The sequence below is a fragment of the Bos indicus x Bos taurus genome, chromosome 2 (assembly GCF_003369695.1).
Source record: "Bos indicus x Bos taurus breed Angus x Brahman F1 hybrid chromosome 2, Bos_hybrid_MaternalHap_v2.0, whole genome shotgun sequence".
Taxonomy (NCBI): Eukaryota; Metazoa; Chordata; class Mammalia; order Artiodactyla; family Bovidae; genus Bos; species Bos indicus x Bos taurus.
In genome coordinates, this window is record NC_040077.1 from 7,092,806 (window position 1) to 7,111,523 (window position 18,718).

General features: G+C 38.2%; 1 protein-coding gene across 1 annotated transcript in view; it reads left to right on the plus strand.

Moving 5' to 3' along the window:
• COL5A2 (collagen type V alpha 2 chain) overlaps nt 1-18,718 on the plus strand; it is a 168,034-nt gene that overhangs the window by 142,708 nt on the left and 6,608 nt on the right. Inside the window, exons 46-51 of the mRNA XM_027555673.1 lie at nt 1,821-1,928; nt 2,422-2,475; nt 4,327-4,434; nt 4,823-4,876; nt 14,489-14,596; nt 16,453-16,744. Of these exons, the coding sequence (XP_027411474.1) occupies nt 1,821-1,928; nt 2,422-2,475; nt 4,327-4,434; nt 4,823-4,876; nt 14,489-14,596; nt 16,453-16,744 (724 nt within the window). The remainder of the gene's footprint in view (nt 1-1,820; nt 1,929-2,421; nt 2,476-4,326; nt 4,435-4,822; nt 4,877-14,488; nt 14,597-16,452; nt 16,745-18,718) is intronic.

The window sequence follows — 18,718 nt, forward strand, 5'->3', positions numbered from 1 at the left end:
CTGAAATAGTGTGCATTTGAAATCTCTGTAATACTAAAGAGTAAAAAAACTATTCTTTCTTCTCATCTTGATTCTTTAAGTAATTAGCTATGTAATCTTGAACAAATTTTCTGAACGTCAGTTTTTAAATACTTTAAATGTGATTAATATTTATACCATTGAGCTCTTATGTTTTAAATATCATGTTCAAAGCATCTCATAGGCACTCAAAGAGAGGGAAAGAAAGAGTTTTGAGGAATCCTGGGGCAAGGGCCCCCCCGCCCCCCCATCTTCTGTAAAGCCAAGGAAATGCAAATTCTCTTGGGATCTAAGTTTTTCCCAGGGTTGGTATATATTGTCCAGTGTAGTAGTCTTCAGAGGTTTTGCTGATGTACCCCCAATATACTTTTGAAAATCTTTGAACCCCTGTGCATATTTTAAGTTACCATCACATTTTATTTTAATCATAAGTTTTGATAGTTATGTTGGGTCAGTTCTTTTCCCTCACTTTTTGTCTCCTTGTAGCAAAGAATTGAAACAACAGACCAAGACAGCTCAAGCAGGCACACAGTCCACTCTTAGAGCAGACCAATACTGTAGGAGTGGTCCTGCTCATTTTAGGGTTTCCTTTTAGTGTTTTTTGTTGCCTGTCCTAAGGAGACCCTGCAGCCTGACTGGTTCTGTCCCATGCAAAACAGGGCTTGTACCCAAGACCAATCAGGGAAGGGGGCGAGCTTGGGCATTTTTCCTTGCTGGAGGTCTTCACTCCAACCTGAAATGGTTTCCCTTTTTCATGGGCTTTGTCTTTTCTTTGTTTGTCCTCTGGATGTTTTTTCTAGTCGCCACTGTCTCTAATTGCTATCTTGGACTCCTTTTTCCTGTTCTAACTGTCTAACAGTTACAAAGGAAGTAGTTCTGGTAAATTCTAAATGTATGTATGCTTTCATCATATATATTTTTTAAAGTCTTGAAGTTGCCAATTCAGCTTATTCAACGTATTTTATTACATGTCCATTCTCTAACCTAATTGCCAAAGTTTATCCAGTTGACAAACTAATCAGCCAAATAAGACTTAACTTCTGTTAGAAATAAAGATCTGGCTCCATTCTTCAAGTCAAATAATTATATTAATACACATTCATGTAACTATAATCTCACCTCTGACTTCTTAAAGAGACAAGTAAGATTTGGAGCCAAGTAAGACTGGGAAAAATAAAGAGCAGCTTTTCTTCCAAATACTTCTTTGTTTTATTATCAAGTGAACTGTGCATTCTGGAAAAGTCCCTTAGTTTTATGCCCAGTGGGGTTTATTCCTTGAAGCATTGTGCCGTATTAAGGTTGCAGATGGTATGATATATGCTTTTATTTCGTAAAATGGGAGAGGGGTGATTATTAAAGAGGAAGTAGGAAAAGATGCTTCAAATCAATTTTCTGAAAGAACTCATATGAAGTTGTAAACCTGGAAAGTGGTTTCCTTAGAATTTTCCCTGTTTTCACACTCTGGAAAATTTTTGTTTGTGCTATACTAAAAGTACAGATACCCCAGTGGGTCTAAGTCACATGCTGAATTCTGGAGGTGACCACTTCCATATCCAGCAGTCTTGACTATGGGAATAATAGGATGAGAATGAGGGGACAGATGATATTGGGGGAAAATATCTTACCCTTTGCAGTTTGGTTTATTAATATGTAAATATAAGTAGAACATTTAGGTAATATATAAATTAATAAACAGAATGTTTTAAAAGGTGTGTTTTTCCTTTCATGAATAACATAAGCATACAGAATTTTGCTGTTTTATAATAAATATTAAAAAGGTAATATCATGGTTTCCTTGTCAGGGTGATCGTGGAGACCCTGGGCCTGCAGGTCTGCCAGGCTCTCAGGGTGCCCCTGGAACTCCTGGCCCTGTTGGTGCTCCGGGAGATGCAGGACAAAGAGGAGACCCGGTAAGGAGAATCAGTTTCACACTGACAGTTTTAATCAACATACTGTATTATGAGTATGCGTATATGCATGCATGCGATGACATGTGTGCTTGGAATTATCTTTTCTAGTCTTAAAAATTTGATTTCTAATAGGTCTTCAAAAATCTTGATGCTTTGGCTTTCATTATCTAAAAATGTGATTTATAGGAAATATAGTAAGTATGGATCATGTTAAATTTAAGCAAGTAACGTCTTATGTAATTAACTAAGGTGATCTTCATTCAGAGAAGTCCATTAATAAAATTGACTATAGAGATGTGATTGGGGTTATAGTGAGCACATTCTTATACCCAGGGAAATTAGCCTGGTTTTATTTAGTTAGCCATAAGAGTATACACTTAGATACACTTACACATATAGAAGTAATCAACTACAGACATATATTATTGAATTATAAATCTCTATAATATATCCATACTTTTTCTTATATTAATTTTGTGAAAATTTCTTCTAGGGTTCTCGAGGTCCTATAGGACCACCTGGTCGAGCTGGGAAACGTGGTTTACTTGTAAGTTCTTGGCTTTAAAAAAAAAATATGATTTCTTACATAAAATATTCTCCCAAAGAAAAAACATAATTTTTAAGATTCATAAATGAAAATTACCAAATTCTTCAAGCCCTAAACAAAATGTTAATTTAAAATAGCACCCAGGTGTTTACATTTGTTTTTATAGTGTTAGTATAATTCTTCTGAATTTTACTATGAATTATTTCAATAATCAATTAAAACTTTTAGTCACAATTTTCTCCCACAATAGCAAGGGTAACAGTGCCATTCTTTGAGATTTTCTAAAAATTATGTAGGTAAATGGGTTTGAAAGCTCTTTGTAAACTTGAAAAGTACTATTCAAGCATATTTTATTTTTAGCTAGATCATTACATAATGATATAATCTAAATATGTAAAAGAGAATCCAAACTTTCCAAACTTTGGAAAATATCTCAGGCTAGATTAAACTTCAGTTCAGTTCAGTTCAGTTGCTCAGTCGTGTCCAACTCTTTGTGACCCCATGAATTGCAGCACGCCAGGCCTCCCTGTCCATCACCAACTTCTGGAATTCACTCAGACTCACGTCCATCGAGTCCGTGATGCCATCCAGCCATCTCATCCTCTGTCGTCCCCTTCTCCTCTTGCCCCCAATCCCTCCCAGCATCAGAGTCTTTTCCAATGAGTCAACTCTTCCCATGAGGTGGCCAAAGTACTGGAGTTTCAGCTTTAGCATCATTCCTTCCAAAGAAATCCCAGGGCTGATCTCCTTCAGAATGGACTGGTTGGATCTCCCTGCAGTCCAAGGGGCTCTCAAGGGTCTTCTCCAACACCACAGTTCAAAAGCATCAATTCTTCGGCACTCACTTTTCCTCACAGTCCAACTCTCACATCCATACGTGACCACAGGAAAAACCATAGCCTTGACTAGACGGACCTTTGTTGACAAAGTAATGTCTCTGCTTTTGAATATGCTATCTAGGTTGGTCATAACTTTCCTTCCAAGGAGTAAGTGTCTTTTAATTTCATGGCTGCAGTCACCATCTGCAGTGATTTTGGAGCCCAAAAATATAAAGTCTGACACTGTTTCCACTGTTTCCCCATCTATTTCCCAGGAAGTGATGGGACCGGATGCCATGATCTTCCTTTTCTGAATGTTGAGCTTTAAGCCAATTTTTTCACTGTCCTCTTTCACTTTCATCAAGAGGCTTTTTAGTTCCACTTCACTTTCTGCCATAAGGGTGGTGTCATGTGCATATCTGAGGTGATTGATATTTCTCCCAGCAATTTTGATTCCAGCTTGTGCTTCTTCCAGCCCAGCATTTCTCATGATATACTCTGCATATAAGTTAAATAAGCAGGGTGACAATATACAGCCTTGACGTACTCCTTTTCCTATTTGGAACCAGTCTGTTGTTCCGTGTCCAGTTATAACTGTTTCTTCCTGACCTGCATACAGATTTCTCAAGAGGCAGGTCAGGTGGTCTGGTATTCCCATCTCTTTAAGAATTTTCCACAGTTTATTGTGACCCACACAGTCAAAGGCTTTGGCATAGTCAATAAAGCAGAAGTAGATTAAATTTAAAATACTTCATTTTAGTCCAAATATAGGTTAAACATTTAAATAATTGAATCTTTAAGAATCATTATTATATATACTATGCTTTTAGTGATCACTTTCATTCCTTGAGAAAAAAAGATTAAAATTCCTAGATAAAAATAGATAAATATTCCTAGTAATACTATTTAGATAAGTAAATATATTAGTTCATATAAAATAAAATGCTCAAAATTGTAGCAAATACAATTGCACAAGTAAAATTGTAAATTGTAGTTTCCACAGGCAATGCTCATGCTATGACCTTATCTCTAGGGACCGCAAGGACCTCGTGGTGACAAAGGCGATCATGGAGACAGAGGTGATCGAGGTCAGAAGGGTCACAGAGGCTTTACTGGTCTTCAGGGTCTTCCTGGACCTCCTGTAAGTTATTCCTTTAAGTATTATTTGCTCTCCACGTGAAAATGAAAAGGTATTTTGACATGAACATTTATTTGTCTATAAAATGGATGGACCTTTTGCATCTTATTTTCATTTTAAAGAAAATCTTGATGAATAAGTCATTACCTAAGTACCCAATATAATTGTTCATATGTTTGCTGTAATTTTGTAGGAAAGAAATAAACCAAAAGGTTATATGCACTATTACTCTTACAGTTGTCTTTAGTGTTGGTCAACTCATGTAGACATAGAGATTGATGAATGAAGTATATGCTGCTAAAGTCAATGACAGGACATTTTTAAAAGCTAGAGAGGTTCAATATAGGATATAAATATTTTGGCTTTTTTTTTTTTTTTTTTTTCTACTTAGGGTCCGACTGGTGAACAAGGCAGTGCTGGAATCCCTGGACCATTTGGCCCAAGAGTAAGTAACAAAGTTTAACAATAAGTTGCAGGGGTAAATATTAATGCACCTGGGGACATTTTGTTAGTGCCTGAGTATCATTTTCATGGTGCTGAAGCTGGAGTTGGCTTAGGTTCTCTGAAGCTGGCAGCAAACATAAGAGACAAACCATTCAGCATTTACATTTAAGTAGACATAGCCTGAAATATATTACTTCATAGGCCCATTTAAAATCTCTTACCTAGGGTAGATACACTCATCTGTTTGTCCATTTTCTTACTCTATCTTTTTTGAAATTTCCATTTAATTGTACTCTTTGAGATGATACTGTAGGATTTACCATGAAGTGGAGACAGATTTTGAAGCTGGATATACTATTTTCATTTAAGCAATTCCAATAGTTCCTCAGAAGTAGTTGGCATAAGGCTAATTAGGAAGCAAATCAGGGGGAGGAGCCAAGATGGCGGAGGAGTAGGACGGGGAGAACACTTTCTCCCCCACAAATTCATCAAAAGAGCATTTAAACGTCGAGTAAATTCCACAAAACAACTTCTGAATGCCGGCAGAGGACATCAGGCACCCAGAAAAGCAACCCAACTCTTCGAAAGGAGGTAGGAAAAAATATTAAAAACAAAAAAAAAGAGACAAAAGAGGGAGGGACGGAGTTCCGTCCCGGGAAGGGAATCTTAAAAAGAGAGAAGTTTCCAAACATCAGGAAACCTTCTCACTGCCGAATCTGCGCCGAACTTTGGAAGCACAGAGGGCAATATAACAGGGAGAAAAAATAAATAAACAATTTAAAACTCGCAGATTGCGAGCCCTATGGTAACTCCCCCAGCAGAGAAGCAGCGCAGACGCCTGCATCCGCCATTAGCAAGCCGGGGCTGGGCAGGGAGGCGCGGCGCGGGCTGCATTGCTGAGAGTAAGAATCTGGCCTGAATACCCTGAGCGCTATCTGAGCGAAATAATTTGGGCTAGCAAACCAGACTGTGGGATACCTACCACGCGAAAAGCCAGCCCTAACCTAAGACCGCCAGGCCCGCGCACGGAACAAAGGACTGAACAGAGATAGCCGGCTGCAGACCTTGCCCCTCCGGTGACAGGCAGCCAGAGCCGGAAGGGGGCAATCGCAGCCCCAGAGAGACATTATCTATTAAACTGTAAGCAGGCTTCTTTGCTAACTAAAACTTATTGGGGGTCTGGACGGTCAACATCTGCCTGAGAAGGTGCGCCGGTTTTACATCCAGATATCCGAGTGGCGGGGAGGCGATAAGTCGCAGCATTGGCGCTCGCCTGGGAAGAGCAAATTGGCGCTCGGACCTGGGAAGAGCACAAAACGCAGGCCCAACTGAGTCTGCGCCTCTGAGGACTACCCGAGTGCCTGAACCTGAGCGGCTTGGACCTGGGAGGTGCATGCAGCCCAGGGCCAGCCTCGGATTGTTCCCGGCGGAACAACCTAGAGTCCGAGCAGTGTGGACAGGGAGGCTACACGCGCCGTGAGCGGGGGCAGACCCAGGGTGGCTGAGGCACTGCGAGCCCACGCCAGTGTTATTTGTTTGCAGCATCCCTCCCTCCCTCCCAACAGCGCGACTGAACAAGTAAGCCTAAAAAAAAAAAAAAAAGTGTCCTCCACCGTGCCCTTTGAGTCAGGGCGGAAACCAGATACTGAAGAGACTAGCAAACAGAAGAAGATATAACAGAGGGAAACGCCTTGGAAGCTACAGGCAATAGATCAAAACCCTGTGGTTACTACGGACTACATAGGAAGGGGCCTATAGATCTTGAGAAATATAAATCTGACCAAGGAACTAGCCAAAAATGAACTGAACCCACAACACCCACAAAAAAAAAAAAAAAACCCAAAAAAGCCCTAGATATATTTTTATTATTTTTACGATCATTCTTTCTTTTTTTTTTTTTAATTAAAAAAAAAAAAATTTTAAGTCCTCTATTGTTCCTTTAATTTTCACTTTTATAACCTATTACTTTGCAAAAAAAAAAAAAAAAAGACCCTATTTTTTTTCTTCTTCAGCAAACTTCATATATATATATTTTATAATTTTTTGACCTTGTTTTTTTTTTTGTTTGTTTTTTTCTTCTTTTCTTTAACACTGTATTTTTGAAATTCCAAACTCTACTCTAGATTTTTAATTTTCGCTTTTTGGTATATGTTATCAATTTTGTACCTATAGTTTTTTTTTATATAATTTCTGTGACTTTTTTTTTTTTTTTTCTTCTTCTCTGTTTCTTTCTCTTCTTCTTTTATATAACATTGTATATCTGAAATTCCAAACTTTACTCTAGATTTTTAATTTATGCTTTTTTGTATTTGATATCAATTTTGTACCTGTATTTTCTTTATAATTTTTGTGACATTGTTCGTATTTGTTTGTTTGTTTTCTCTCTTTATTTTTCTTCTTTTTTTTTTTTTTAACATTGTATTTTTGAAATTCCAAACTCTACTCTAGATTTTTAATTTTTGCTTTCTGGTATTAGTTATCAATTTTGTACCTGTACTTTCTTTATAATTTTTGCGACCTTGTTTGTTTGTGTTTGTTCGTTTTTTCTTTCTTTTCCTTCTTCTTTTCTTTAACATCGTATTTTTGAAATTCCAAACTCTACTCTAGATTTTTAATTTTTGCTTTTATGTATTTGTTACCAATTTTGTACCTTTAAGGACCCAATCTTCAGGACCCATTTTTCACTAGGGAGTGAGATTACTGGCTTGACTGCTCTCTCTCCCTTTGGACCCTCCTTTTTCTCCACCAGGTCGCCTGTGTCTCCTCCCTAACCCCTCTCTACTCTACCCAACTCTGTGAATTTCTGTGTGTTCCAGACGGTGGAGAACACTTAGGGAACTGATTACTGGCTGGATCTGTCTCCCTCCTTTTCATTCCCCCCTTTTATCCTTCTGGCCACCTCTGTTACCTTCCTCCTTCTTCTCTTCTCTGTATAACCCCGTGAACATCTCTGAGTGGTCCAGTTGTGGAGTGCACATAAGGAAGTGACTACTGGCTAGCCCACTCTCTCCACTATTGATTCACCTCATCTCATTTGGGTCACCTCTAACTCCCTCCTCCCTCTTCTCTTCTCCATGTAACCCTGTGAACCTCTCTGAGTGACCCTCACTGTAGAGAAACTTATCATCTTTAATGTAGATGTTTTATCAGTGGTGCTGTATAGAAGGAGAAGTTTTGAAACTACTGTAAAAATAAGACCGATAATCGGAAGCAGGAGACTTAAGTCCAAACCCTGACTCCAGGGAACTCCTGACTCCAAGGAAAATTCATTGACAGGAGCTCATCAATTGCCTCCATACCGACACTGAAACCAAGCACCACACAAGGGCCAATAAGTTCCAGGGCAAGACATACCAAGCAAATTCTCCAGCAACAAAGGAACACAGCCCTGAGCTTCAAGATACAGGCTGCCGAAAGTCACCCCAAAACTATAGACATCTCATAACTCATTACTGGACATTTCATTGCACTCCAGAGAGAAGAAATACAGCTCCACCCACCAGAACACCGACACAAGCTTCCCTAACCAGGAAACCTTGACAAGCCACCTGTACAAACCCACACACAGTGAGGAAACGCCATAATAAAGAGAACTCCACAAACTGCCAGAATACAGAAAGGACACCCCAAACTCAGCAATTTAAACAAGATGAAGAGACAGAGGAATACTCAGCAGATAAAGGAACAGGATAAATGCCCACCAAACCAAACAAAAGAGGAAGAGATAGGGAATCTACCTGATAAAGAATTCCGAATAATGATAGTGAAATTGATCCAAAATCTTGAAACTAAAATGGAATCACAGATAAATAGCCTGGAGACAAGGATTGAGAAGATGCAAGAAAGGTTTAACAAGGACCTAGAAGAAATAAAAAAGAGTCAATATATAATGAATAATGCAATAAGTGAAATTAAAAACACTCTGGAGGCAACAAATAGTAGAATAACAGAGGCAGAAGACAGGATTAGTGAATTAGAAGATAGAATGGTAGAAATAAATGAATCAGAGAGGATAAAAGAAAAACGAATTAAAAGAAATGAGGACAATCTCAGAGACCTCCAGGACAATATTAAACGCTACAACATTCGAATCATAGGGGTTCCAGAAGAAGAAGACAAAAAGAAAGACCATGAGAAAATACTTGAGGAGATAATAGTGGAAAACTTCCCTAAAATGGGGAAGGAAATAATCACCCAAGTCCAAGAAACCCAGAGAGTACCAAACAGGATAAACCCAAGGAGAAACACCCCAAGACACATATTAATCAAATTAACAAAGATCAAACACAAAGAACAAATATTAAAAGCAGCAAGGGAAAAACAAATAACACACAAGGGAATTCCCATAAGGATAACAGCTGATCTTTCAATAGAAACTCTTCAAGCCAGGAGGGAATGGCAAGACATACTTAAAATGATGAAAGAAAATAACCTACAGCCCAGATTATTGTACCCAGCAAGGATCTCATTCAAGTATGAAGGAGAAATCAAAAGCTTTTCAGACAAGCAAAGGCTGAGAGAATTCTGCACCACCAAACCAGCTCTCCAACAAATACTAAAGGATATTCTCTAGACAGGAAACACAAAAACGGTGTATAAACTCGAACCCAAAACAATAAAGTAAATGGCAACGGGAACATACTTATCAGTAATTACCTTAAATGTAAATGGGCTGAATGCCCCAACCAAAAGACAAAGACTGGCTGAATGGATACAAAAACAAGACCCCTACATATGTTGTCTACAAGAGACCCACCTCAAAACAGGGGACACATACAGACTAAAAGTGAAGGGCTGGAAAAAGATTTTCCATGCAAATAGGGACCAAAAGAAAGCAGGAGTAGCAATACTCATATCAGATAAAATAGACTTTAAAACAAAGGCTGTGGAAAGAGACAAAGAAGGTCACTACATAATGATCAAAGGATCAATCCAAGAAGAAGATATAACAATTATAAATATATATGCACCCAACACGGGAGCACCACAGTACGTAAGACAAATGCTAACAAGTATGAAAGGAGAAATTAACAATAACACAATAATAGTGGGAGACTTTAATACCCCACTTACACCTATGGATAGATCAACTAAACAGAAAATTAACAAGGAAACACAAACTTTAAACGATACAATAGACCAGTTAGACCTAATTGATATCTATAGGTCATTTCATCCCAAAACAATGAATTTCACCTTTTTCTCAAGCGCACATGGAACCTTCTCCAGGATAGATCACATCCTGGGCCATAAAGCTAGCCTTGGTAAATTCAAAAAAATAGAAATCATTCCAAGCATTTTTTCTGACCACAATGCAGTAAGATTAGATCTCAATTACAGGAGAAAAACTATTAAAAATGCCAACATATGGAGGCTGAACAACACGCTGCTGAATAACCAACAAATCACAGAAGAAATCAAAAAAGAAATCAAAATTTGCATAGAAACGAATGAAAATGAAAACACAACAACCCAAAACCTGTGGGACACGGTAAAAGCAGTCCTAAGGGGAAAGTTCATAGCAATACAGGCACACCTCAAGAAACAAGAAAAAAGTCAAATAAATAACCTAACTCTACACCTAAAGCAACTAGAAAAGGAAGAAATGAAGAACCCCAGGGTTAGTAGAAGGAAAGAAATCTTAAAAATTAGAGCAGAAATAAATGCAAAAGAAACAAAAGAGACCATAGCAAAAATCAACAAAACCAAAAGCTGGTTCTTTGAAAGGATAAATAAAATTGACAAACCATTAGCCAGACTCATCAAGAAACAAAGGGAGAAAAATCAAATCAACAAAATTAGAAACGAAAATGGAGAGATCACAACAGACAACACAGAAATACAAAGGATCATAAGAAACTACTATCAACAATTATATGCCAATAAAATGGACAACGTGGAAGAAATGGACAAATTCTTAGAAAAGTACAACTTTCCAAAACTGGACCAGGAAGAAATAGAAAATCTTAACAGACCCATCACAAGCATGGAAATTGAAACTGTAATCAAAAATCTTCCAGCAAACAAAAGCCCCGGTCCAGACGGCTTCACAGCAGAATTCTACCAAAAATTTAGAGAAGAGCTAACACCTATCCTGCTCAAACTCTTCCAGAAAATTGCAGAGGAAGGTAAACTTCCAAACTCATTCTATGAGGCCACCATCACCCTAATACCAAAACCTGACAAAGATCCCACAAAAAAAGAAAACTACAGGCCAATATCACTGATGAACATAGATGCAAAAATCCTTAACAAAATTCTAGCAATCAGAATCCAACAACACATTAAAAAGATCATACACCATGATCAAGTGGGCTTTATCCCAGGGATGCAAGGATTCTTCAATATCCGCAAATCAATCAATGTAATACACCACATTAACAAATTGAAAAATAAAAACCATATGATTATCTCAATAGATGCAGAGAAAGCCTTTGACAAAATTCAACATCCATTTATGATAAAAACTCTCCAGAAAGCAGGAATAGAAGGAACATACCTCAACATAATAAAAGCTATATATGACAAACCCACAGCAAACATTATCCTCAATGGTGAAAAGTTGAAAGCATTTCCTCTAAAGTCAGGAACAAGACAAGGGTGCCCACTTTCACCATTACTATTCAACATAGTTTTGGAAGTTTTGGCCACAGCAATCAGAGCAGAAAAAGAAATAAAAGGAATCCAAATTGGAAAAGAAGAAGTAAAACTCTCACTATTTGCAGATGACATGATCCTCTACATAGAAAACCCTAAAGAGTCCACCAGAAAATTACTAGAAATAATCAATGACTACAGTAAAGTTGCAGGATATAAAATCAACACACAGAAATCCCTTGCATTCCTATACACTAATAATGAGAAAACAGAAAGAGAAATTAAGGAAACAATTCCATTCACCATTGCAACGGAAAGAATAAAATACTTAGGAATATATCTACCTAAAGAAACTAAAGACCTATATATAGAAAACTATAAAACACTGGTGAAAGAAATCAAAGAGGACACTAATAGATGGAGAAATATACCATGTTCATGGATTGGAAGAATCAATATAGTGAAAATGAGTATACTACCCAAAGCAATTTATAGATTCAACGCAACCCCTATCAAGCTACCAACAGTATTCTTCACAGAGCTAGAACAAATAATTTCACAATTTGTATGGAAATACAAAAAACCTCGAATAGCCAAAGCGATCTTGAGAAAGAAGAATGGAACTGGAGGAATCAACCTACCTGACTTCAGGCTCTACTACAAAGCCACAGTTATCAAGACAGTATGGTACTGGCACAAAGACAGAAATATTGATCAATGGAATAAAATAGAAAGCCCAGAGATAAATCCATGCACATATGGACACCTTATCTTCGACAAAGGAGGCAAGAATATACAATGGATTAAAGACAATCTCTTTAACAAGTGGTGCTGGGAAATCTGGTCAACCACTTGTAAAAGAATGAAACTGGACCACTTTCTAACACCATACACAAAAATAAACTCAAAATGGATTAAAGATCTAAACGTAAGACCAGAAACTATAAAACTCCTAGAGGAGAACATAGGCAAAACACTCTCCGACATACATCACAGCAGGATCCTCTATGACCCACCTCCCAGAATATTGGAAATAAAAGCAAAAATAAACAAATGGGACCTAATTAACCTTAAAAGCTTCTGCACATCAAAGGAAACTATTAGCAAGGTGAAAAGACAGCCTTCAGAATGGGAGAAAATAATAGCAAATGAAGCAACCGACAAACAACTAATCTCAAAAATATACAAGCAACTCCTACAGCTCAACTCCAGAAAAATAAACGACCCAATCAAAAAATGGGCCAAAGAACTAAATAGACATTTCACCAAAAAAGACATACAGATGGCTAACAAACACATGAAAAGATGCTCAACATCACTCATTATCAGAGAAATGCAAATCAAAACCACTATGAGGTACCATTTCACACCAGTCAGAATGGCTGCGATCCAAAAGTCTACAAATAATAAATGCTGGAGAGGGTGTGGAGAAAAGGGAACCCTCTTACACTGTTGGTGGGAATGCAAACTAGTACAGCCACTATGGAGAACAGTGTGGAGATTCCTTAAAAAACTGGAAATAGAACTGCCTTATGATCCAGCAATCCCACTGCTGGGCATACACACTGAGGAAACCAGAAGGGAAAGAGACACGTGTACCCCAATGTTCATCGCAGCACTGTTTATAATAGCCAAGACATGGAAGCAACCTAGATGTCCATCAGCGGATGAATGGATAGGAAAGCTGTGGTACATATACACAATGGAGTATTACTCAGCCATTAAAAAGAAAACATTTGAATCAGTTCTAATGAGGTGGATGAAACTGGAGCCTATTGTACAGAGTGAAGTAAGCCAGAAGGAAAAACATAAATACAGTATACTAACGCGTATATATGGAATTTAGAAAGATGGTAACAATAACCTGGTGTACGAGACAGCTAAAGAGACACTGATGTATAGAACAGTCTTATGGACTCTGTGGGAGAGGGAGAGGGTGGGAAGATTTGGGAGAATGGCAATGAAACATATAAAATATCATGTAGGAAACGAGTTGCCAGTCCAGGTTCGATGCATGATGCTGGATGCTTGGGGCTGGTGCACTGGGACGGCCCAGAGGGATGGTATGGGGAGGGAGGAGGGAGGAGGGTTCGGGATGGGGAGCGCATGTATACCTGTGGAGGATTCATTTTGATATTTGGCAAAACTAATACAATTATGTAAAGTTTAAAAATAAAATAAAATTGGAAGAAAAAAAAAAAAAGGAAGCAAATCATAAAATGAAACAAATATTTGAAGGTTGTAGAAATTCTACATTTAGCATTAATGCAGTCTAATAGGTCATTAATGCCACAAGATAATTACTTAGGAAAATCATTAGAAAGAATTTCTGCTATATCTAAATACAGTATAAACAAGTCATACATAAAATTGAGAACAGTATCAAAATTACTGAGATGTGATAAAATTCTGGAGTACAGGACACAAATTTAATTTATGTCAAACACTGAAACTTTTGTGATTTTCATACTCCTACTTAATTGAATTTCTAATTAATTTACAATATGTGAAATGTGATGAAACAGCTCCTGCCGATGAAAGTAGATGAAAGAAAGTGAACGTGCAAGCTGCTCAGTCGTGTCCAACTCTTTGTGACCCCATGGACTATACAGTCCATGGAATTCTCCAGGCCAGAATACTGGAGTGGGTAGTCTTTCCCTTCTCCAGGGGATATTCCCAATCCAGGGATTGAACCCAGGTCTCTTGCACATTTCAGGCAGATTCTTTATCAGCTGAGCCACAAGGGAAGCCCTAAGAAGTAGATGACTAGTCCATTAAAAGTAGATGACTAGCCCATTAATGTTTTAACTGACACTGGTCTTTTCCCATGCATGGATGGTGGAGAATTCATGTGTGATGAAGCAGTAAATATTAGAAAGTCCATTTATTAGTCATTAGGAAAACAAATATGAGAAATCAATGTGACAGCTCCAAAAAGAAATAGTTCTTTAATCAGAAAAAGACCTTGTAGAGGTTTGCCTCCTAGGATCTAAAATACAGTCTTTGTTTCTTGCAGGGACCCCCGGGTCCAGTTGGTCCTTCAGGCAAAGAAGGAAGCCCTGGGCCACTTGGGCCCATTGGGCCTCCTGGTGTGCGGGGCAGCGTTGGAGAAGCAGGCCCTGAGGTAAAATCACAGAGATTTGTATGTGCTATTGATTCCCATATCTTGGATTCTGTCTAAGGAAGATCTGTGCAGCACGAAGGACAAAAGACTTTAGGAACTCTGAAAACGAGCCTGGAAATCACATATAGCTTGTCTGTATAATAGCTAATTCAAACATTTTAACACAGATTATTCAGAATACATAAAATTAGAGTCTAAGCTACCTAAGCCTTGACTTCAATGAGAGCAATGGAGTGATATCAATGAAAGCAAATAGTAAGTTATGCCTGTATTATCGTTCGAGTTATAAAAATGTGGCTTTGCTCTAAGTGGCAATAGACTAAATGGGAGATTTGATGAATGTATTTGTCCATGAAAATGTTGGAAAGTGAAGCCTGTGAAATTAACGTGTTATTTACTGAAAAAGAAAGGATTCAAATTGAAGCTTTCAATAGAATATTTCAGTAGTATTGACTTGTAAAGCTTTAAATTGCTTTAGTTAGACTTCAGTTAGGCTTCTCAGAAACCGAACTTTGGGAAACAGTCTGCTCTAAATGCCATGCATGCGTGTATGCGTGCATGTGTGATGTGAGGTTATACATCCCTCCCTGGTGTCTCTTCCTCTTTTGCTTAATTTTCCATTTCCTATTCTGTCTCTGTCCTAATGATAATACCATTCAACCAAATATTTAGTATTACATAGAAAGGATAGCCTTACATTTCCTATGTTCAAGAGAAATATTTTCTGTTTATTTCTCTAATTTTACATGGAAAACAGCTGCAGAATTGGAATACTTCTTACTTATGTGGCTCTTGATTGACTTTATTTTGCGTTTTAGTGGTCCTTGATAGCAAAAAAAAAAAAAATCTCTTCCCCTGAGTTTAGCATAAAGGAATGTATGGAATCATGAGATGACCTTAAAAAAAAATGGATTTAATGGTTGCTTGATAGTGAGGAAATGTTTGCACTAGAACTTGATACAACTTGTCCAGGCCCATTTAATGAGTGGCAGAGCCAGTAACAGAACTCCAGCCTTCTGCCTGCCAGGTCTGTGCTCCCCAAGAGAGATGTGGACCACACATCTTTTCAGGTTGTGGAGAATTCTCTCAAGTTGCCGAGTTCTTCCTTGGGTAAATGCAGAAGGAAATTAATAGAGAGGATCTGTTTTTCTAGTGTCTGATATTTTGTGTGCTCATCTCCCTTTTGCTCCAGTAGTTCTTATTTGGCAAAATAATAATAATTATTGAAAGAGCTCTTTAGGCAAGGATAACTTCCTCCAGTTTTGTTTAGTAGAGATAATTTTGGTCTACCCACTAATTAATGCACATAAATAGATTTCCCGTGGTTTCCCCTTATTTAGATATGGGGGAATTCTCTTGTGGGTGTTTCTTCAAGTATTCCCTTGGTACAGATGGACAGTCTTATGGAAGTAGCACCCAGAAACTCCTCTGCATCTCCTTGTTCAGCCTTTGTTCACACATCCTTTTAAAACGTTTTAGTTGTGCCTTGCCAAAATAGTTTGAAAATGAGTGTACAAATCTATACATACATTAAAATGTATAGTATCTTCAGGCGTAAACATCAAAGCAAATGTTTTGTGTTTTAATCTTTAAATAAAGATGCCAACCTCAGATGCCAACTTGCAGATATCTTGTCTGAGAAACAGTTATGCATCATTTCTCATTCTTGGAATGTTGTAAGTTAGCAGACCAGAACCATCTAGTTAAAAAAGGACTCAAGCCACAGATCTCTCAGTGCCATCAAATTGAGGTTTTGCACTGTCCCCCTTTGCAAGTCCTATCAGTGCCTTTGTGTCCAATGGAAAAGCAAAAACTAAAAACTGTTTTAAATATATTTCCGATTTTTTAAAAATTAGGGTCCTCCTGGTGAGCCTGGTCCCCCTGGCCCTCCGGGACCCCCTGGCCACCTTACAGCTGCTCTTGGGGACATCATGGGGCACTATGATGACAGCATGCCAGACCCACTTCCGGAGTTTACTGAAGATCAGGCGGCTCCTGATGACAAAAACAAAACGGACCCGGGGGTACATGCGACCCTGAAGTCACTCAGTAGTCAGATTGAAACCATGCGCAGCCCTGATGGCTCTAGAAAGCACCCTGCCCGAACTTGTGATGATTTAAAGCTTTGCCATTCTGCAAAGAAGAGCGGTGAGTAGACAGTTGGCCATTTGAGCAAAGCTCATTGTTTTTGATGTGTAATTCTCCAGTGCATACCAAAATATTTTATTTACTCTCTATTTAGTGATAGACACAAGAGATAAAACGGTGGCCACTCAGAGTCTGAGGTTTGCTGATGGGAACTGTCACTGATATGAAAAAATATGGGGTGAGATAAGTACTGTAATAGAGGACATATCCTATTAATGACACAATTTCATGGTGGTATTTTCATTTCCATCCAGAAACCTTAAAATATGGATAATTTTGTAGTGCTGTAAATGTCAAAAATACTTGCTTGAGCAAGGTTAAATATGTTTAGTTTCCTCAATAATTCTCAGTGATTTAATATGCTAACATATAGTTGGATCCTCAAGAGTAGAATAAAGTTCTATTTTTAGTTTTTAAAGAAACTTTCATACTGTGGAATTTAGAAAAATAGTACAGATGAACCTAGTTCCAGGGCAGGAATAGAGATGCAGACATAGAGAATGGATGTGTGCACACAGTTGGGGAAGAGGAGGGTGGGATGAATTAGGAGACTACACTCCCAGGCTGCCCTGTTGGCTCAATGGTAAAGAATTTGTCTGCAATGCAGGAGACACAAGTTCGATCCCTGGGTTGGGGAGATCCCCTGGAGAAGGAAATAGCAACCTACTCCAGCATTCTTGCCTGGGAAATTCCATGGACAGAGGAGCCTGACAGGCAACAGCCCAATTCAGTTCAGTTCAGTCACTCAGTTGTGTCCGACTCTTTGCCACCCCACGGACTGCAGCACACCAGCCTTCCTGTCCATCACCAACTCCCGGAGTTTACTCAAACTCATGTCCATTGAGTCGGTGATGCCATCCAACCATCTCATCCTCTGTTGTTCCCTTCTCCTCCTGCCCTCAATCTTTCCCAGCATCAGGGTCTTCTCCAGTGAGTCAGTTCTTTGCATCAAGTGGCCAAAGTATTGGAGTTTCAGCTTCAGCATCAGTCCTTCCAATGACTATTCAGGACTGATCTCCTTTAGGATGGACTGGTTAGATCTCCTTGCATTCCAAGGACTCTCAAGAGTCTTCTCCAACACCGCAGTTCAAAAGCATCAATGCTTCAGTGGTCAGCTACAGTCCATGGCTACAGTCCATGGGGTCACAAAAGAGTCGGACACAATTTAGCGACTAAAGACACAGCAAATACACTACTGTGCATAAAATAGATAGCTAGTGGGAACTTACTATAAAGCACAGGGAGCTCAGCTTAGTGCTCTGTGATGACCTAGGTGGGTGGCATGGAGGGGAGGTGGGAGGGAGGTCCAAGAAAAAGGGTTTACTTATGCATATGGATGATTCACCTTGTTGTGCAGCAGAAACTAACACAACATTGTAAAGCAATTATACTCCAGAGATAGTAGAATAGAGTATGCCTTATTTCCCAGATTTATTTGAATATGGAATTCTTTTCATGTAGTTTAATGTTCTACAAATCATACTTCAATAATCTCTGCTGCAGAATTTTGCTATGGTTATTTTATAAAATATTTTGAAATTAAAGTCTTTTCCCCTAGTTGTAAACACTATGCCTAAAGTTTGCAAAATTCCATCATTTTGATTAATTTAATAAGACCTGGAAAAGAAAGATCCATAAGAGGGCCATGGGAATGAGCTATGAAATGCTTAAGTGTTTCAAATAACTTTGAAATGATGCTGACAGGGATAGCTAAAATTGTTATCTTTGCAGAACAGGCCATTTGATTACCAAGTCTATACTTTACATCCCGCCACCAATGTCCCTTCATTCATTTAAAATCCAGTTTTTAATGCATATTTTATATATACATACAGACATGGATTTTATACATATATTCATATTTATTATACATATATTACATATGCTATTATATAAACTATATATATTTACATATGTTTATATAAATATACATATAATATAACCTATATACATATATTTTACATATATATACAG